The 22,211-nt window shown below is 41.5% G+C and overlaps 1 protein-coding gene across 4 annotated transcripts in view; it reads right to left on the reverse strand.

Moving 5' to 3' along the window:
- Nucleotides 1–7,353: 7,353 nt before the first annotated feature.
- The window catches only part of PATL1 (PAT1 homolog 1, processing body mRNA decay factor), a 28,340-nt gene continuing 13,482 nt past the window's right edge, over nucleotides 7,354–22,211 (reverse strand). For 3 of the 4 annotated variants that reach the window (XM_080911898.1, XM_080911900.1, XM_080911901.1), the window contains 10 exons: nucleotides 20,464–20,641; nucleotides 19,213–19,336; nucleotides 18,588–18,685; nucleotides 17,252–17,311; nucleotides 15,435–15,583; nucleotides 14,084–14,243; nucleotides 12,336–12,491; nucleotides 9,441–9,532; nucleotides 9,187–9,336; nucleotides 7,354–8,904 (listed from right to left, as the gene is read on the reverse strand). In XM_080911898.1, coding sequence (XP_080768024.1) covers nucleotides 8,883–8,904; nucleotides 9,187–9,336; nucleotides 9,441–9,532; nucleotides 12,336–12,491; nucleotides 14,084–14,243; nucleotides 15,435–15,583; nucleotides 17,252–17,311; nucleotides 18,588–18,685; nucleotides 19,213–19,336; nucleotides 20,464–20,641 — 1,189 coding nt within the window. In that variant the 3' untranslated portion in view covers nucleotides 7,354–8,882. Of the gene's footprint in view, nucleotides 8,905–9,186; nucleotides 9,337–9,440; nucleotides 9,533–12,335; nucleotides 12,492–14,083; nucleotides 14,244–15,434; nucleotides 15,584–17,251; nucleotides 17,312–18,587; nucleotides 18,686–19,212; nucleotides 19,337–20,463; nucleotides 20,642–22,211 lie in introns of those variants that run through there. The other variant, XM_080911899.1, reaches the window with a different exon arrangement.

The raw sequence follows: 22,211 nt of genomic DNA on the forward strand, positions 1-22,211 counted from the left end.
TAAGACCCAGCTATATCACTCCTTGGCAAAGGACAGACATCCGACTCCACAGACCTTGTTCATCATTGTTCACTGCCGTTGTACGTCCAAAAGCTAGAGAATGGAGACAGCCACATGCCTACAACTGAACAAATGGATAAGGCAAATGTGGTATATATGCACAATGGAACACCATTCATCTGCAAAGAAGATGAAAGCATGAACTTTGCAGGTAAGTGGATGGAATTAGAAAATTCGTTAAATGAGGTATCCCAGAGGCAGAAAGACAATGTTGCATGTTCTCTCTTTTTAAAAAAGATTTGTTTATTTAATTTATCAGTACATTGTAGTTGTCCTCATGCACTCTAGAATGGCATCGGGTCCCATTACAGATGGTTGTGAACCACTATGTGGTTGTTGGGAATTGAACTCAGAATCTCTGAAGAGCAGTCAGTGCCCTTAACCACTGAGCCACCTCTCCAGCCCTACATATTCTCTCTTTTTTGTCTGTTTGTATTTCTTTTTCTTTTTCTTTTTCTTTTCTTTCTTTCTTTCTTTCTTTTCTTTTTTTTTAAATTTTCTCTTAGTTGGAGGTTCCTGACTCTAAATCTTCAGAGGACTTACTTTCAGCTACTGGCACGATTTGGTCAGCTCCTACACCAGCCTCCAAGGAATCTAATGCCCTCTTCTGGCCTCCTTGGGTACTGACACACATGTAGACCTGTGTACACATACATGCATGCATACACACACACACACACACACACACACACACACACACACACACACACACAGAGTCAACCTTTTTAAAAGTAAGTTCTTCGATGTTTTTGATTTTCTTAAAATTTATTTGCTTTTTGTTTTGTTTGAGACAGGGTCCAGGGTCTCATGTAGACAAGGCTGGCCTGAACTCCTGACCTCCCAAGTGCTGAGATTATAGGGAAGCATCTTCACAGCTGACTGTCACTTTGCTCTTTAAAGGTACAGATTCTGCATCTGTCAGAAGAGGGGAACCTGTGAGATTTTATAAGGACTGCTGTTTTGTTGTGGGTGTGAACTTCTCCAGTAAAACTTATGTTGAAGTTCAGTTGCCCATGTGAGGTGATTGAGAGACTGTGGGACCTTTAAGAGGAAATTAGGTTATAGGGTCTCCACTCTCATGAAGGAATTAATAAAGTACCATAAAAGTGGGTTAGTTATCAGGAGAGCTTGTTGTATCAGAGAGGTCAGTTGCTCTGTTTCTCAGTTCTGCACACTCCCATCCTGGAGTTTCTGCTCCATAGAGCAGCACATGGCCCTGAGCCAGAAGCTGAGCAGACTCTGGAGCCATGCTCTTGGACTCCCAGCAAAATGGACCAAAATAATTCTCCTTTCATTAGAAGTTAACTACATTAGCAATTTTGTGATAGCAATAGCAACAGAAAAGGACCAAGGCAGTCTGTCACCGTCTCTATTTCTCCTCCCATGCGGTGGTGATTGCTAAAAGAGGTTATCAGGTGTTTTTTATTTTGTTCTGTTCTAAGAAACGCTCTTTCTAGTGCAGTAAGACTAGATTCCTTCCCAGGTTTTACTGTCTATCCTGCTCTTTCTTGTCACAGGATCCCACTCCCTTGGCTCCAATGACATTGACCCTCAGGGGTTTCTTTCTTAGTTTTAGATTTATTTTTTCCTCTTATGTGCATGACTGTTTAGCTTGTACATATGCATGCCCAGTACCTGCAGAGTCAGAAGAGGCCACTGGATCCCCTGCAATTGGAGTTCTGGATGGTTGTAAGCCAGCATGTGGGTGCTGGAAACCCACCCTGGGCCTCTTCAAGAACAGTAAGTTCTCTGAATCACTGAGCCATCTCTCCAGCTCCCACTAGTGGCTTCTTAAGCCTTTTTTTTTTTTTTTTTTTAATTTTTTTTAATTTTTAAGTCTCATATATTACATCCCTAACAGTTTCCCTCCCTCTTTCCCTTCCAACCCTCCCTCCATCCACTCCTCTGTCTCTCCTCAGAAAGGGCCGTCCTCCCATGGATGGCAAACAAACATGGCATATCCACCCAGTAGGAAGAAAAGGGTCCCAAAAGCAGTCAAAAGAGCTAGAGACAGCCTTGCTCCCCACTAGGAGTCCCACAAGAAGACCAAGGCATGAAACCATAATATATATGCCGAGGACCTAGGTCAGACCCATGCAGGCTCCCTGATTATTGGTTCAGGCTCTGTGAGCATAAGTTAGTTGATTCTGTAGGGTTTCTTTGGTGTTTTTGTTTTTATTTATTTATTTTACACTCCAGATTTTATTCCCCTCCTGGTCCACCCTCCGACTCTTCCACATCCCATACCTCCTACCTGCCCCCCCTGTCCCCACCCCGCTCACCCCACCAGACCTCTAAACTCCCTGGGGCCTCCAGTCTCTTGAGGGTTAGGTACATTTTCTCTGAGTGAACCCAAACCCAAGAGTTCTCTGCTGTATGTGTTGGGGGCCTCGTATTAGCTGGTGTATGCTGCCTGGTTGGTGATCCAGTGTCTGAGAGATCTCAGGGTCTGGGTTAATTGAGACTGCTGGTGTTTTTAACACAGGGTCTCATTCTGTAGTTAGGCTTAGCCATGTATTGAGACAACGATTCCCTTGTTTCAGCCTCCCCAGGGCTGGGATTACACGTAGGCTTACATGACCACACTTTCTGCCTTCCGTAACTCCACTTAACAGTGCACACCAGGCTGGACTGGAACAAGGCTTATCTGGGTGGGTGGGTTCTACAGGATCTCAGCTGGCATGAATGCCAGGAGAAACGGCCTTCTCTGAGCCGGTTTTCAGTGAAAGAGTTCTTTTATTAGGGGTAACAAGGGCTATACAAACCTTGAGAAGTAGGTAGGGGTTTTGGGGGTGAGTGTACATCATCAGCTAGTGCTGAGGTGTTGAGAATGATTCATTTGCATGAGGAGGAATTCCAGGTGCTTGCTGAACTTGTCCTTATAGGGAGAGAGGAAGCTAAACCTGCAATTTGGCCACCAGGCTACTAAACTACCTCAAGAGTAGCAGAGGTGGGGCTGTCAAGGGTACGAGTGCTGAGACATGCAGGCCCAGAACAAGGAACAGTTTTAACTTCCGACGAGATGTTCAGTTTGGACATGTCTCAACCTCATTCTTGCTTGGGACTGGCTCCCCCAGTTGCATGGCTTTTTGACCCCACTCCTTCTAGCTCCTTGATGTTTTCATGGACTGCTTTTGTGTAGCTGTTGTTTTGAAAATTACCCATTTAAACTCCCCTCCTCCACTCCCAGCCATATACAAACCCTTTCCTCATTCAGAGCCATTGCCGTAGCTGATTTCTTTCTAGTACTCATTACCACTAGGACTGGAAGCTGTACCAGAACCACAAGCTCTGATTTACATTGTCAGATTGTTCCTGACTTGCTGATAAAATGAGTGACAATGTATTTAGAAACAGGCCTCAGGAAACCGACTGCACATTTTCTGTCTGTTTAAAGAAGTTCATGGAATACCACCTTCAATATTGGTTTCATAGAAGTACAATGATCTCACAGCCAGAATTTGTTGTTGTTGTTGTTGTTGCCTATGTGTCAGCCCTATTCTGGACTCTGGCGTGAAGAAGACAGTTTCTCCATTTGTGCTCACATGTTAATATAGGAATTCACAGAAGGAACAAGCCACTGGGCCACTTGTGACCTGTTTATTTCACAACATCAACAGAATGGAAGTAAGAATTTCATTTCTTCCCAGGATCCAGATATATATAGCACTACACCCATCCTTTTGATTCTAATCTTTTGTTTTTTTGTTTATGTATGAGTTCACTGTAGCTGTCTTCAGACACACCAGAAGAGGGCATCAAATCCCATTACAGAGCCACCATGTGGTTGCTGGGTATTGAACTCAGGACCTCTGGAAGAACAGTCAGTGCTCTTAACCACTGAGTCATCTCTCCAGCCCCCCTCAATTCTAATCTTTATCACAAACAAAAAATGTTCCTTTTCTGGACATTCCCAAGAGGCATTAAGTTGCCTACTGAAAAGTGGAGCCATGAAAACCAATCAGGAAGGCTGCAGGCTTGCCTTCAAGCCATTCTGCTTGCCAGCTGTTTGCACACAAGCTCAGACCTAGATCAGGAACTGTCTTCCAGACAGGACAGATTCCAGTCTGCTCTCTACCAGCAGACGGTGGAGAATCTAGACTCTAGATGATCATTTTGGTGCAGTACAATTATACTTGGTCCTTTTGTTTTAAATGGCTAGAGATCAAAATAGAAAGTTTGCTTGGGGCTGGAGATATAGCTTATGACACATACATGCAGTCAAAACAATCACACAATATATAAACAAATCTTTTCTTAAAGGTGTATTCTTTCTATATTATAAAATAGTTACAAAAATGTAAAGTGATTCAGACTTGTCTCTGCTTATTCTGCATGGAAAAATGACAGACAAGAAGTATTTGAAGATTGACTTGCAACAGTTAAAAACTTTTGTACAGTGGGACACAGAAATAAACAGGGTGACTCTCTCTGCACTGGTAAAGATGGCTGTGGTATATTAGAGGTAAATGTAAAATGTGTCTAATTTGTATCTTTGTGTGGCTACTCATGGTAGAATCACTTCAAGAGCAACACACTAAACTCTTAGCTTAACCTTTTTTTTTCTGGAGAGTAGATCTTTTTTTCAAAGTGTTTTATTTATTTTATTTTTGGACATTGTCTCTCTGCACAGCTCTGGCTGTCCTAGAACTCACTAGGTAGACCATGCTGGCCTTGAACTCAGATCTTCCTGCCTATGCCTCTTGGGATTAAAGGTGCACTACCACACTTGGCTTCATGATTTTGGGGGGTTTATTAGCATATATTCCATATATGATTGCATTTTTATACATGTACATCACACTCACCCCACCACACTGTCTCCTTCCCCTTGCTACTAATCTTCCTCTTCCCAACTTGTCCTTGCTTTACTTTCATGTCTGTGTATGCGTGTGTGACTCAGTGAGTTTAGTTTCATTAGGGTTCCTTATAGGAATGTAGGTAGGGTTTGTTAATAGAAGCAGGGTCAATTCACCAGTGACTATACCACTGAGATAAGAATCTCTCCATTTCCCATCAACTATTAACTGCATATAAAACCTCAGGGGGTGTGGCTTAATTTGTCTTGAGACCAAATCACCTTCAGAAATAGGGTCTTTCAACCTAGTTCTAGTAGCAACAAACAGCAGTAGGAATTGCTGGGGACCTCAGGGAACTTCCTTACCAACAGCGCATGAGTTGTCCACCGTTGGCACTGAGATTTTCATTTAATAACCTATGTTTAGTTTTATCTTGGTTTGTCAAGTATCAGATGTTCTTGCTGTTTTTCCCCTTTGAGACAGGGTCTCATATAATCCAGGCTGGCCATGAATTCATTTTGCTGCTGTGGATGACACCAAACTCCTGATCTTCTTGCCCTACCTCCCAAGTGCTGGGAGTGCCCAATTTTATGCAGTACTAGGGATCAAACCCAGGGATTTGTGTATGCTAGGTTAGCAGTAACACCAGCTTTTGCTATTTGGACTGATACAATCTAAGCAATTTTAAAGGCATTATATTCACAACTGAAAAGGAAAAACCACACACTGATCATCACTTGGTTCTCTTCTACATACTTTGGAGACCTGGAGTCCAATTTTGGTTAGTATCACTTTGGAGAATGAATTCAGCTGAAGTGGGAGCTTGGAGAGTCACACTGAATGAGCAAACTCCTCGAACAGCCTTCTGTGCAACATTCACAAACTAAAGAGGCAGAGGCAGTTATAAGACCTGCAAACTATTCATAACTGTCTCTAAGAGGAAAGAAAGTTAAAATAATGCTGCTAGATGCTGAGTTATCAGATCAAAGCCTTGCCTGCTGAAATCCTGCACACGTTTCTCAGAGTTCATAATGCCAAACTAGTCAAGCAAAGCTAGACGAAAAGCTTAAGACCCCTTTGGCCTTCCCACAGTCAAACTCACTGTCCTACTAAGGCTATAAAACCCAGAGGCCATGTCTTGGTCTTCCCAATGTTTAAGAATGTAATTACAGTGATTCAACAGCTATAATTTTGTGTGTGTGTGTGTGTTTTGGTGTGGGGGGGGAGGCAATTTAGGGTAGATATGAATTCTTACTAACACAAGGGATCTAGCTCAGACTTACTAAAGTGGGTCTTTGATCTTTCAGCTGGTATACTCTATCCATCCTTTTATTGTATTTTCCCATGTAGCAATTTTTTTTCTGGGGCTGAAGAGACAGCTCAGAGGCTAACAGTATTTGCTCTTGCAGAGGACTTGGGTTCAGTTTGCAGCACCCAAACTGGTGACTATGTCATCCATAATTCCACTTCCAGGTTATCCAGAACTCATTTCTGGCTCCACAGGCCCACACATGGCTGTACATGTTTGTAGACAGAACTAGTAATCACTGCCTACATTCACTACTTCTAGGTTAAGAAAATAGCTTTAAAGTACCTAGGAACATTCCCTGAGATTTTAACATTAGCCAACCCAGGGCCTCAAGCAAGTCCTGGTTCCTCCTAGAAGTTTAGTTTCCAGGTCTCTAAACTGTGTAGTGTTGGCATAGCTCTCTTGGGTCCTCTAACTGGACACTTTGAATCTCATCTTGTAGATCTTCCCTAACATCAGCCACCTAACAGGGTTTGTGGTAAGCTTAACAAGGCATCTTTCTTTATACACTCCTCTAATTGTAACATCCCATACTAGCACCCTGCTCTTGGACCCAACACCCCTTCCGACTGTTATTCCTCTAAAACAAAAGTATGTATACTGGTGCTTTGTCTGTATGTGTATTCTCTCTCCACTATGCCCTGTGTTCACAGAAACTACGAGAGGGCGTCAGATCCCATGGAACTGGAGTTATAGATGACTGAGCTGCCATCTTGGGTGCTAGGGACTGAACTTGGGTTCTCTTGAGGAACAGCGAGTGTCCTTAACCACTAAACCATCTCTCAGTTCTCTGTCTTTTTCTATCCTTTCAAATTTGCTTTGGTCTTGCTCACTTTAAGAGTAAAAATAAATGATTCTCATGCATGCTGGGACTACAGTATTTGTGTAGCAAGATGCTTTTTGCTTTTTAAAGAATAAACAAGGCTACAAGAGAAAAACACACCGTAAGGGCAGCTAAATGCTTAAAGGAGTTACCTAGGTCTCTTAAAAGCAAAAAGAAATGGACATCTATCTAGAAATAGTTAATTTATTCAGGGCAAAATTGTATTTCCCCAACATCAAGAGTTTTGCTAGTGAATTCAAATATAATGGAAAACATTAAAAAACAAACTCAGAAACAAAAAGGTATAAAGCACACATTTTCAAGTATACAATTTGTTTTATTTACAATACCCTATAAAAATGTAAATTTAGAAACTTTTATTTTTATTAATTAGGACTGAACAAAAAGCACGATAAAGAAGAAAACTAATCAAGTGTTTACTTGATCGGGTGTGAAGGGAAGGTAGGAAAGGCTCAGTGGAGACAGTCAGCAGATGGTAGAAGAAAGCTAGGGACTGTCACTGGGGAGCAGCTGGTGAAGCCCGAGGCCACAAAATGAGAAGAAATGGAGATGAGTTTAAAGACAGCCAGTTGCAACAGAGGGCTTTACTGTTATACAATACATGTATGTGCAAAACGTTTATTTTCTTTAAATATCATAGCCTGTCCCCCAACTACATTCAAAAAGGTGAGAACAGCAGAAAGTAGGCTCAGGATGGGAATATAAAATAAATTCAATTTAGTTTTTTCAGAACTGCAACCACTAGGGAGCAGAGTCCCCTATCCTGGCTGACTGCTGAGGGGAAGAAAGGTGAGCGAAGGGAAGTGTCCCTAAGATTCAAACCCAGGCCCCACTGGCTGCCAGTGGGTGGGGCTCGGGTGAGACTAAGCAGCCAGGACAGCACTTCTGCTGCAGGGAAGAGGAGACTGAAAAGCAGAGCCCAAGCTTAGCAGCCATGGCTACATTTGGAGATTTCTACCCAAGAGAAGCAGAAGCATGGCTTACAGAAGTCACGTCAGGAAGACACTGCAGAAAGCAGGCTCTATGTGAGGCTCATCTTGGGTACTCTTGAATGTACTTGAGGGGACAGACTCAAGCACACTGTAATCATCACAGGAAAGGTTTAACCGTGTTTGTGTGTGTGTTGTTTCTATTATGGTCGTCAGAAACAAAAGTACAGGTAGGGAGAAAGAAAAGTCCTCTTAGCTTAGAGCTATCAACCAATTAACAAGTTTGATTTAATGTAATGTGCTGTGTACCCTGTATTTATATATTAAAAAGTAGAATCCACCAAATGACAAGATGGAACAGAAACAGATTAAAAATATATCAGCTGGTTTATTTTTAGAGGTATATGGTAACTAAATATTTTTCAAACTAAAACTCATTCTTTAAGGACCCATTGGAGACCATACGAATGTTTGTGTAGGGGTGTGGATATATTTACTTATATCTTGACTTCTACTTAATTTGGCTCTTCTACAGTCCTAGTCGTAAGGGAAAATGAAAAAGACTTCAAAGGGGGGAGGAGCCCTTTGGAAGACTACAACCTACTTTGAATTGTAATAGTGATGATGGGATAAAGGGATATCATATTTGTGTCTCTAGGGCAAAGAAAATGCAAAATTGAGAAGAATTGAGTAAAAGTAGGACATGCAAAAGTGTAACACAGAAGATAAAAGAAACCAGCAGACATACCACCCAGCAGAGTTTCAGAGCAGTGGGGAAATACCTGGCATTCAGAGCTAATTTCTGAAAACAGGAATGGATCCCACAAAACTTTGCTTTGGGTCATAAGCTACCTCCCCTCCCTCATTAAAAAACACTCCATTGGTGATGTCAGCAGTGCAGGTGGCAGCCAAAAGGAGGTACAGGACATTCTGGAGATCTTTTATCGTATCCCCTGAACCAGCCTGAGGATATGAAGAGAAAGATGACTCTTGTATGAGTAAGTTAAAATAGGTTGAATCTTTTACGTTCAAGTTACTATGTCTTTATAAGAATTCTCATAATCCAAGACCTTAGATGCCTCTCAGATTTTGTTGTTTTCTGAGGTACTGCTGCACACAACACAGTGATTTGTTTTAGCACACACACACTTAATAGATGTCTCAATCTCTTACTCTCATTCAGCTTCATACTCCCAGAGTGTGATGGCTAAGATTCCAAGGTAGTGAAATGTGTTCACAACTTACTGCAGTTTTGTCTCCAGCAAGTTCAGCTTCTGCCGGTCCACATAGCGAGAAAAAAGGGAGACTAGATTTGTAGGTATAGAGATTGGCTTGGCCAGGGCTGCTTGGGGGATCTGTAGAAGTTCTCGGGTAGCCATGAACATCACCTCTGTCCTGACAGAGAAAACCCAAAACAGTATGAGAAGTAGAAGGGAAAGAGAAGGAGAGCAAAGATAATTTTAAATATTTAAAATAGGAGATAAGCAATCAATACTGACCACTGGTTATTTTGTGTTGATTCTATAGCAGGATCTGAACTCTGTAGGTCTTCCCCACGGCTTAGGAGAATTAGGAGCAGTGACAAGCCAAACTATAAGAAAAATCAGATGGAATCAAACTTAACAATGTATCTAAAGGGCTGGAGAAATGGATCTACAGTTAAGAGGACTTGTTCTTGAAGAGGATCAAAGTTCAGTTCCCAGAAACTACATGATAGTTCACAAACACTGACTGGCATCCACAGGGTGCACATGCAGGCAGAAAAAAAACAAAAAAAAACAAAAACAAAAAAAAAAAAAACAAAAAAAAAAACACCCAAAAAACAAACAAAAAAAAAAAAAAAAAAAAAAAAAACCCCAAAACAAAACAACAAAAAAACCTCCACTTATACACATAAAACAAATATAAAAGCAACAATGGCAAAACTCAATACAGTGCATCTAAGCCTTTCACACATCAGTTGATGAGACCATGGCACTTAATGGGAATGCCTCTATACCAAAGTCTTTGTTCAGCTGGGCTGAGAGGTCAGGCAAGCCTGGAGTTAAGGATGTGTCTTTCCTCCAAATTTTGTTTCTCACATAGAGATGACAAGCATAGACAGCCATTTCTGCATACCCTATATCCTGTTGTGAAAATACTTTCCACACCATAAAGAGTCAAAATAGATTAAGAAGAAACGCCAAAATTCATGGAAAATTAGAAGAAAAAAATAAGTACAGTTATTTTGTAAAAAAAAAAAAAAAAAAAAAAGGTATTAAGAGCTTCATGAGGCCCTGGATACAGCTCAGTTGGTGACATGCACAAGGTTTCAGGTTTGACTCCCAGCACCGTGTAAACCTGGTGTGACAGTGCATACCTATAATTCCAGCATTCAGGAGAATCAATAGTTCAATGTCATCCTTGGCTACACAGGAGGTTAGGGACCAGCCTGGAATACACAACAGTGGCTCAAAAAGCAAACAAAACTAATTAACAAAATTATAGAGAACTATACAAAGGGTAAAAAAAAAAATCAAAGCTCAAAGCAAATTAAAAAAAATATATATACTCCTGGGCTAGGAAGACAGCTCGGCTGGTAGAGCACCTGCTGTGCAAGAGTAAGGACCTGAGCTTAGATCCCAAGAAATCACAAAAAGCTGGGGACGGTGGTGTGGGGGCTGGAGCGTGGCAGAGCTCTGATGTAGAATGGCTAGCCTGCTAGCCAAATCAGTGAGCTTAGTTAGAGAACCTATCTCAAAGAGCAAAGGTAGAGAATAATCAAGGAAAGACCACCCGATGCCAACCTCTGACTATACAGCCTCTGCACGCATATCACGCTACAGTGCACATGTGTATGCACATCGATTTTTATCTGAAGTCTACAAGCATACAAAGGGTGTTAACAGAAGTCTAAAAGTCACCAACATGAACTCTGAAGAGGAACCAAATGAAAATGCCAACAGCACTAGGTTAAGTGTGTAGGTTCGATCTGTAATGGATCACAAATGGGCACTGGAAGTATTCTGGGATTTCATTCTACTTTTCTGTGTTTGTATTACAAAGGATAATCTTTTCCACAAAATTTTCCTTCATTCTATTTGTAGGCAAATTTTTGCCAGACCCATGATACTGTGTCTTTCTGATTTTTTACTGTTCTTATCAAAAGTAAGACAGACTAACTGATAGGAAGACCATACTAGAGGGATACAGGTATCCTCTACTGCCTCAGATACCTGGTTTTTGCTGGCAGGTCAAAGGAGAAAGGGGCGTTGAGACTTTACCTCCACTGCATATTGTGGCTCTAAACAAGCACCTACCACATAGTAGGCATAATCTAAACACTAAGACAACTGTGCAAGCCTGCATCATTACTTGTACAACATAGACGAGAAAACCAGCTGAGGGCCAAAGAGATGGCTCCGTGGTTTAGAGCACTGACTGCTCTTCCAGAGGACCCAGGTTCAGTTCCCAGCACCCACATGGCAGCTCATAAGTGTCTATATATATAACTAACTCCAAAATTTGACACCCTCACACAGACACACATGCAGACAAAACACCAATGCAAACAAACAAATAAATAAAAGTAGGGCTGGAGAGATGGCTCAGTGGTTAAGAGGTCCTGAGATCAAACCCCAGCAACCACATGGTGGCTCAGAACCATCTATAATGAGATCTGATACCCTCTTCTGGTGTGATTAAAAGTAAAAAAGAAAGAAAACCAGCTGAGCATAAGGCTGGAAGAGGGCAGGAGGCAAGGACCAAAACTGTTTAGAAACCATGATCCTCTTTCCTTATTAGGTTTCCTCTGAGAGGTTTTGAATTTAAAAAAGAAAAAAAAGTTGTTTGTTTGTTTTGTTTTGTGGTAGGTTTTATGTCCTGGAACTACAACTGGGTATGTAGACTAGACTGGCCTCAAACTCAGAGATCTGCTAACCTTCCTCCTGAGTGCTGAGATTAAACAGAAGTACACCAAGTTTTGTCTTAATCTTTACATCTTTAAATGGCATTAACTGAAAGCTGCATGTAGTTTCCCTGTAGCAAGGTTTGCCATGTGACTAAGTTCTGGCCACTGCTACTCAGTAGAAGCTTGTTAAAATTTCTGGGGAAAGTCCTAATAAAGAGGACAGGCAGCTAATCTACACCTTAATCACTTATACCCAGCTATGTTCCTCATGCCAAGCCAGTTTTAACTTTCAGAAAAGTTTTGAAACAAGAATCTTCTGCTAATGACAGGAATAACTGGAGAAGATGCTACAAATTTCATCAGAAACTAATTTTTTTATTCCGTGTTCTAGTTTTTGCTAAAGTAATATGTAATTCTTGAGTAGAAAGCTATAGTAGTCATCATAATTTTATCAAGTCAAATTTAGACGCCACACAAACTTAAGGACACAAGATGACAAGACCACCTTGTTCTGGAGCACAGCAGTGAGGTGAGAATTACAGGGTGCTGGTGCAGTTGCACTTTGAGGTAGGTTCATTAGCTGTTGCAGAAGGCTGGTGACAGTCACTGAAGGAAGGTGATAGAGGAGGAGAGAGAAGGGACTCAGTAAGCATGGCAGCACCTACAAAACATAAACAAGAGTGTTACAGCCTGCAAGCCATTCCCTCCCTCTCCTCACCAGTGGGTGTGGCCAGCAGGCTGCTCGACATATGCAAAACCATTATATTACTGTGTGCAAGGACATCTGGTTGTAATGAAAAAGGAGGATACATATTTTTGTCAGTTTTGATGTGAGTTACTGGCCTAGCACTCACTAAAAATGATTATTATTTTTTTCTTTCTGATGTTAAATATGTCACCACTGGCTCATAGGAGTCACTTTAAATTGATTTGTACATCCCTAGTACTAACCTAGTTCTCTTTCCTCTGTTCTAAGACCAGGATTAGCTGCCATGAGTATGCCGGGAACCAGCTATTACTTCAAGTAGATTCTACAAACATGGTTTATCACTTTTTAGTTCATATAGGTTAAAAACTCAGCACATGTATGTACCCATATATATTTATACATAATACAAACAAAGAGGGGGAGAGAAGAGAATGAACTACAGTTGTACGTACATATTTTTACATTAGTGTCAAACTTACAGCAATCTTCCTGCCTTGGTCACCATAGTGTGGAGAAATGAGGCATGAGTTACCACACGTAACCTTTCTATAAAGTTAACTAATCATTCTTCACTAGCAAGTAATCTCCATGAAAGGTCTTTTTGTACTCCTACCTTTATTTCTACAATGTAAAATGGTGCCTCTCCCACACTTGCTTCCATTGTTAAGTTTCCATGAGATCATAACCGACAGTGTGCCCACTGCTCCACTGACTTCCTTTGCATATTGCTCTAAAACAGGTGTACCTTCTTATTCTGGTCTTTTATTCTTTAGGATAAATATTGAATCTTTAAAATTTTCCTCTACTCCATTTTTCATTTTTGGAGTCTCTTAAAAATATAATAGTTTCAAGGCTAGAGAGATGGTTCAGCTGTTCAGAGTACGTGTTGCTTTTACAGAGGACCCAAATTCAATTCCCAGCACCCACATGGAGGCTCACAACCCTTAACTCCAATTGTAGGGATGTAATGCCCTGTTCTGACCTCCACGGACACTAACCATGCATGAAGTGCACATCCACACAGGCAAGTAAACTATTCATAAGCAAAACTAAAAAAAAAACTAATACATTAAAAAGTGTGTATAATGCATTTATCTGATATTTGAACTTTTCATTCCTTTCTGTAAATACAATCTCAAAGGCTACAGTGGCACTGTCCAGCTCGTCCATGTCTACAGTCCATAGGCATGTCTTCTGTACAGATACCTCAGGTGATGACTCTCAATTTTTAATCAACTACAACTAATTTCCTCACAGGTATCTCATTCTGAATCCTATACTTGCCAATACTATTCTTTTACCAGTTTCTTATCTTTAACTTGAAAAAGTATCAAAAATTTTGCTAATCTTCTAAGAGCTACTACAAGGATAAACAGGGATCTTTTAATCAAGAGTTTTTCTGTGGGGCACAATTCAACTAAACCTCCAGTGCGAAGCTACTAACAACAGAGCAAGGAGGAATATTTAATATCCACAAAAGTAACCAAGAGCCAAAGTTTTCCAACTTGAGAACCAAAAGGAAAGTTGCCCTACATGGTGGGTACCTCATCTTGTGCATCCTTCTTGATAAGGAAAGGGAGGTTCCTGGCAGTTGCCATGAGAATGTCAGCTGCTTGTTCTGTGGAAAGGAAAGGGAGAATTCGGGCAACCATTCTCTTCCCTTTTCGAATACACATGATCTGTACAAAGTGGTCATCACTTGGCCTGGAAAAAAAAAAAAGCCACCTAGCGTCAATAAAGACAATACAGAAAACCCATATTTAAAAAAATTATGCAACACTCATCTGTATTACCAAAATTGAGGATGACTTTATAATTTTATTGTTTCTAACAAAATAATAAAAACAAAAAGTTTTACAAATATGGTAAATAATTTCCCATATTATATGTAAAAATGTGATCAAATTTAAGAAAAATTAAAGAACACGATCAAATTTGATTTAAGTAAAAATTAAGTATTCCTCAGGTTAACCTGCAGGTATTATCAGGGCACACAGAATGTACATAGCTTTGTAATTTAGCTTTTAGCACCCAGAGAATAGGGTATTGAATCCAGAGCCTCCTGTATGCTAGACACATGCTCTACTGCTGAGCTATGGTTATCACCAGCTTCAGTCAACCTCTAACACTTTTCCATGTCAATAAATATTCAACAAAATACATTTAATGGCTACATAACATGCCTATCTAGGGATAAATCATATTTATCAGACCAAAACTAGAAAAAGTATGTTGAAAAGAAGTCTAGTCTATATTTGTATAAGTTGTGGCTCAGGAGAATCTGAGTAAAGAGAAAGGAGCCCTTAGCAGATGTAGTCCTTTTATCTTTAGTATCTGGGATTTATCAAACGTTGTCACAATTAGGTTTGCTTCAGAAAATGAGAAGAAGAAAGATGGCACAGAAAGAGTTAACACTTCACCAGAAGACTGACTGGCTTCCAGGAAGTAAGTAAAGATTACAAAGTTGAAACAATAGTAATTATAAGTCAGATACAATCTGTCACCTCAGCACCAAAATCCAGTAACATTCCTTTTCATCTCCAGTACCTAGCACTAGCCTTGTAGACAATGAATATATATTGTTGAATAAATCCAAGAATGGACTCAGAGGAATTATGGGAAGTTTTATATAAAGTAGCACTGAAGTCTGTTACAAAAAGATACTAGTGTAGTGTGGTGGCCCACACCTTTAATACCAGCGTTTGGATGGCATCTGGATCTCTGTGAAATTAAAGTCAGCCAGGGCCACAGAATGTGACTCTCTCAAAACAAAAACAAAACCCTAGATAGATGCTAAGCTTATAGAAATGGTAGGGCAGAGTATATCCCAAGTATGTAGAGTTTAGTTTAGCAACGGAAGGAACCTCCCATGTCCTCTAAGTACACAATAGTTACCTCTCTTGTCCAGGCAGTGTGCCCCTCAGGTTGTCATACATGCTACAGATTTTGTGCTTTCTTTCATCCATCAGGGCAGGCCGCTCTTCTTCTAGACTTAGGAGATAGCGCCTCTCATAATCCTCCACATCAAGGAGTAAACTGTAAGTCTAAGAGACAGAGAGAGAGAGAACAGGCCCAACATGCTAGGTTAGGACCAGAGTATTAGATAAATGTCTTTACAGTTTAGGACTAACTAATAAAAATACCAGCATAAACAAGTTTTTTAAAAAAGGTGCTCCTGTAAACGTAGAGGAACATGGTGGAATAATAATCCTTTAAGCATCATTCTTTCTCTCTTGAACTGCTAGTCAAATAGTAAAATAGTTAAATAATTATGTTTCCCAATTTTCCTAGCAGCAATGTTAGGCTGAAACACCCAGCTTCCTGTAACAATGCCACCTTCCAGTAAGAAGGGTGTATGAGTGTGTGGAGAGGCCAGGGCTTAACTGTTAAGTGTTTCTTCCATCTTTCAGCACTTTCTATATTGAGGCAGCATCACCCACTTGAACCTACAAGTAGCCAAGTAGGCTTACCTAACTGGCCAGGTTCCTCCAAGGATCCTGTCTCTTGCCCCCTCAGCACTGGCTTGCCTGCCATACGGGCCTGGCATTTATGTGGATGCTGAGGATGCAAACTCTGTTCTTCAAACTTACACAGCAAACAAATATTTTACCATCTGCTCCAGCTCTAGCAACCTGTAGATAGGGTCTCACTTTGAAGACCGTCTGGGATTCACTATGTAGTCCTCAGATTCAGAAACCACCTTTGGGATTAAAATCCACCACACTGGATTCCTGATAAATAATTTGCTAACCAGACAAATCTTTTTTTGTTTCTTGAAACAGGGTTACTCTGTGTAGCCCTGGCTGCCCTGTGAACTTGTTGTATATATCAATAAACTTGGAGAGCCTTCTGCCTCTGCTTCCTGAATGCTGGGATTAAAGACTGTGTATCATCACCAACCAGGCAAAAAAGTTTTAGGCTAACTTTACTACCTGTGTCAACCAATAGTCTAAGCACTTTGCGGGTATTCAATTCACTGCAAACTCAACCCCAGAACAAAACTACCATAGTGGTTTAAAAGTTTAAAAACTCAGCCTCAGGTTACAGACTCAAAAAAGGGATAGTTTGTAACTTGTGCTCTACAGTCCTGCAATGTGGTGTGTGCTGTATAATCTCATTTTCCTTACTATCCAAGAGGCACCCAATAAATGATGTAAAACTAAATCAGTTCATGTAATAGAGAAAGTATATTCCTATTTTTTATTAGGCTCAAGATGACCTGGGTTGATGAGACTGGTCAAGTCTCACAGCCTGAGTTCATGTCTGTGTTGGAAGAAGTCACATGTTGCCTCCTTCAAAGTCATCATGTGACCTCCACGCAGCTGGAGTAGACTCCAGCCCCTACACAGACTTATATATGAAAAAAGGCGAACAAAGCCCAATGTAGTGCTCTCTCCAGGATTCCACAGACAAAGTATAGCACACTTACTTCTAAATGCTCTTCTTAGGTAATACAAAAGAACAGGGGCCAGTGAGATGACTTAGCAGGACAGAGCAACTACCCACCCAAGCCAAACCCCACATGGTGAAAGGCAAGAACCCAGCCCTCCCAGCTGTCCCCTGACCTTCATGCACAATACCACCCCATACATAAAATATTATTAAAAAAGAACAATGCCGATTTACTGATCATTCTTCTAATTCTTGAGTACACTTATATTTGATAGTCCTTTAAATTTAAATCAAACATAGAAATAAATTCAAAAACTTACTTTCTCAATTATGACAAGGGTTTTTCTTCTCTTATCCCGAACTTGTTTTTCTTTTGTTTCCTTAAAAAAAAAGGATAAAAGGACTACTCAGTGAAAATTCCTCATCTCTGTGTAGAACACTTTCCTCTGCCTGAAGGAGCACTGCCGACGGAGCTGTGTGCCATGCGTCAGTAGGTGGCACAGAGGAGAGAGGCTGTGTCTATGCTCAGTGTTCTGACCTGTGAGATGGGCTTCCAAAATGGGGAGCAAGCCAAAAACTTGAAGAACCCTGTCAGGGACTCTGGCCCTGGGCAGGACTGAGCCAGAAACAACTACCAGACTGGCAGCATGGAGCCCCTGACAGGGAGCCAACCCAAGATGAACGGCAGTCCAGCACTACAGAGTTGGGAGGCACAGACCATGCCAAGCACTAGAGTGCAGAAGTGATGCACAGCACTCCTGAGACCATTCCTGAGATGATCTAGACCCTCAGAGACCCCAGGTACCACTGAGAGCAAGTAAGAGGTGGAGAGATGGAAGAGAAAGAGAGATAGAGGGATGTGGGCACAATGAAGACAGGCAGAACGAGCGACTTGAGGGTAGTGAGGGACAGCCTGATGTTAGCAGCCAGTCAGTGTTGCCATCTGGGACCATGGTAGGGTCTTGGCCCGTGCTGCCGTAAGGACGGGGGTGGGGCTGTGTAGGGCTGGCCCTGGAGGCATGAGGGCAGACCCTGCACCTCACCTGGGGCATCACAGGAAGATACAAGTGTGGCAGAACACTACCACGAATTGAAGGAGAGATTAGCCTCCTCCTGCCTCTCATTCACCAACTGTGACAGGTGGGAGACCTGGCTATAGGGCCACGGGAGCACAAGAATGAGCCCCGCCCCTCACCTGCTGCAGTACTTAGGAGGGCAAGGTGCAGGACAGTACAACTGACCCTGTGTGGGGGATATGGGCAAGCTGGCCCGAGGGTGTGTAAGAATTGGTCCTGCAACTTGTTTGCCATGGGGCAACATGAGCAAGGGAAAGATGCTATCCTGTACCCTTGTGCCTTGTCATCTAGGGTTTGTGACAAGGCAGAGACTATCCTCCTCCCCTACCTTGTCCCTCGACATTCGTGGCAGGTGGCAGAGATGGCCCTGGGTTAATGAGAGTGGGAGAACTAGCTATGTCCCTCACCAGCTACACTCGGAAGAGCAGGACTGACACCTTGTCTGAGCAGCAGGGTAGAGATGGCCTTCTCTAAAGGTGAGCTGGCCCCGAGGGTAGGAAAGCGTGAGAGTCAGCGGATAGATTAGATCACGTCTTTCCAATGACTACCACAAATGAACACTTCATTTGCTGGCACTTACATCATCCTCACTCCGAGACGTCACAACAGCATCTATCATCTTCCGAGGATTATTCACACTGGAGACAGTAAGTTTCCCCAAAGAACCTTCAAACTGCACTAAAGGACAAAACAAAACAAACAAACAAAAAAAAAAAAACAAGACCCCAATAAATACTTGGAATATGGTAGAGAGCACTCAAAAGGTTTTTTTCTGTTCTTCATCCATGGCTTAATAATTTATCACAGGACTATAGATAGTAAAGCAATCCCCCTTTTTGTGTCTTTCTATTGCTGTCTGTTTGTTTTAAGACGAGGCCTCAGTATCTTAGGCTGGCTCTGAATTCATGATCCTTCTGTCTGTGCCTCCTCAGTACTGAGATTATAGGTGTGACCGGCCACAGCCAGCTAAAGCAACTCCTTTGCATAATCTATTTTTCACTCTTCACTAATAGAATTCTTAAAAGAAAAATTATTTTATCTTCATCAATTTTAGAAGTACTAAAAAAAAAAAAAAGTAAATTTTTAAAAATTATGGAACTCAAAGGGCAATGAACCCGTGAGTTTATCTGTCAAGCTGGCTATGCTCTCCACAATCACCTCTGGCTTATCAAAGCAGCAGTCTCTCTAACGGGCTGGGCGCTTACCAGGCTTATACGCATGCTCCAGTTTGGCCACCTGAGGGGTGATGAGCTTGGTGCGCTCCTTCTTAGGCCCATCACCGTGTATTTCTTCAGCAGCTGACAATTTCTCCAGTTTTTCAAAGTAATTCTACCACAAGAGAAGATGGGTCTTATTGTGAAACAAGCACAGATGACCACTCTCCTTCACAACTAGGACACTAGAAACACACCTCTAAGTTTTGTTACTTTGTTGTAAACACACACACAATTTTTCAACGTGCTCTGGCTATCCTAAAAATAACTCGATATGCAGACCATGCTAGCCTCAAACTCAAGAGATCGACCTCGCCTCTGCCTCCAGAGTGCTGGGATTAAAGGCACATCACACTCACCCCTGGCCCTCTTTATCTTTCTGTTTTGGAGACAGGGATTCCCTGTACAGTAGTCAATAGCTTCCCTGGAACACACTTTGTCAACCAGGCCTCAAACTCAGAGATCTGCCTCCCAAGTGCTGAAACCACAGGCACGCGCCACCATGCCCGTTCCCAACTGTGGCTTTTATTCAAAACCAATCTATGAACTACAGGTTCACCTCAACAACCGAGTGAGCTTATAGCAAGTTCAAGGCCCAGGGTTAGATGGCTCCACAAACCTCTAACACCCACACATTTTCAAATCTCCCAGCCTTCAAAAAACATTAACTGGCTTGGTAAGATGGCTCAGTGGGCAAGATACTTGTCACACTAGGCTTGATGTCCTGAGTTTAATCTCTGGGATCTATGTGGTGAAAAGAACACCCCCCCCCCCAATCCAACTAATTCCTGACAGTCACATGTAGACTTTGATAGCAGTGCTCACTGCCCACAAATGTTTTTTAAAAAGTATTTTTAAAATCTGAATTAATGAAGATGTCTTTAAAAGTTGGAATGCCAATTTTATTTTTTTCTTTTTCAGTGTGTATGGGGCTACTAGGGACTGAAGCCTGCAACTTGCACACACTAGTCAAATGTTCTCCCACTCACCTACATCTCCAGCCTCACACTACCATATTCTTAATTGGAATAACAGATTATTAATGCTCAAATGAAAACACCAATCTGAAAACACACAGCTTGACAATAGCTAGAATTAAAAAATGGACAGTATCTGCTATCAATCTGAATTCACTGGACAATATCTCAATAAAAAAATTCTACAAGTATTCATTTGACCATTACTTAAGTGACTATTAGCATAGGCAGACAAACTGTTCTGAAAACTAGCCTGGCTATTTACCTGGTAATAGAAATCATCCAGGTAGGGATCAGTGCTCTGCAGCTGCATCATCTGGATCTTAGAGACCCAATCCTTCTCCCGCTGCAACATGAGATTAGCGTATGGATCCTTCCGGAGATGATCTGGATGACTGCGGTGACCTCCTCTGTCTCCAGTACCGTTGAGATTCCGATGCTGACTGAAAGGCAAATACATGCTGCATTCAGGCCGTCAGCGTACTAGCCAGGCTCCTCACAAATACAAGAGACCCCCTTTGCTTTTTGTGAAGGAAAACAGAACTGCACCCTGTACAACTGAAGAGAAAAGAGCTATGTGATACATAATCGCAGAAATAAAACTAAGATCGGAGTATTTTCCCCAACATTAAACACATCTGGTCTGTACTCGCTGGTTTTGTGTCAACTTGACACAAACTAGAGTCATCAGAGAGAAAGGAACCTCTGTTGAGGAAATGCCTCCATGAGAGCTAGCTAAAAGGTATTTTCTCAATTAGTGATCAATGGGGAGGGCTCAGCGCCTTGTGGGTGATGCCATCCCTGAGCTGGTGGTCTTGGGTTTTATAAGTAGGGTGTACAAGCCAAGAGAAGCAAGCCAGTGAGCAGCGCCTTCTCTATAACCTCTACCTCAGCTCCTGCTGGATCTGGGTCCTCCACGATCCTGCCATGAGTTCCTGTCTTAATTCCTTTTAATAATGAACAAAAATCTAGAAGTCAAATAAACTCTTTCTTCCCAACTTGCTTTATGGTCGTGGTGTTTTGCTGAAGCAATAGAACCTCTAACTAAGATAATATTCATATTTGGACTTTTGTGTTAATTATAAATAACCACACACAGCAGGGAGATTTTTCTCCTTTTAAGACAATACACTGAGGCCAGAAAAAAAACCCAAAGCTATTTACCAGGTGGCAGAGTAAGATTTGAATACAGGTCAATCAGATTCTGAGTCTGTATAATTTTTTTTAATTCACCGAAAATCATGAAACATTTAAATGTAGCTAGAAGCACAAGCAAATACTATAATAAATACCCACCATCCCTATTTAAAAGTTTATTAGGCAATTGCTTCACTCGGAAGTCACACAGCCAATCATGGGCAGCCAGTCATACTCAGTACTCAAGGCTCACTCAGGACTATGGGTTTGGGCACAAACTAACATATATAATGTTTCTTTCAGGTCAGTCTCAACTATAAAGTAAGAACCTGTTTCAAAAATCAAGTAATACAGGTTAGCTGAAGACCTTAAAGATTATTGTAGAATGTTTCATATATATTTGTGCACATATATACCAGAAGGGGGTATCAGATCTACTGGAGCTACAGTTATCAGTGATTATGAAGCTGGATGGCAAAGCTGCTGGGAACTGGACTCTGAAAAACAATATATACTCTTTTAAAAGAAATTTTCTCTGTCTGTCTCAGGTCCTCTGGAAGAGCAGTCAGCGTTCTTAACCGCTGAGCCATCTTTTCAGCCTGCATATGGGTTCCTTTTCACAGCAGAGTCAGCATGCCACCTTCATATGGTCTCTCCACACCTGCTCCTCATACCTTTGTACTGCTTATGCATCTGTCTTTGAATGTCTTGTATGCCTTTCTTTCTCTTCATTCCTTCCTTAACTCTGTGTGCCTTAGTATTTTTCTGTATGCTTCTGGTTACATGAGTAACCCTGCTCTTTCATATTACAGTGTATTCTGGAAAATACTGTAAAGTGAAACTGCAAGGATGTGGTCTAGCCATGTTTAAGCTGTA

The sequence above is a fragment of the Micromys minutus genome, assembly GCF_963924665.1.
Source record: "Micromys minutus genome assembly, chromosome: 2".
In the NCBI taxonomy this organism is placed as follows: domain Eukaryota; kingdom Metazoa; phylum Chordata; class Mammalia; order Rodentia; family Muridae; genus Micromys; species Micromys minutus.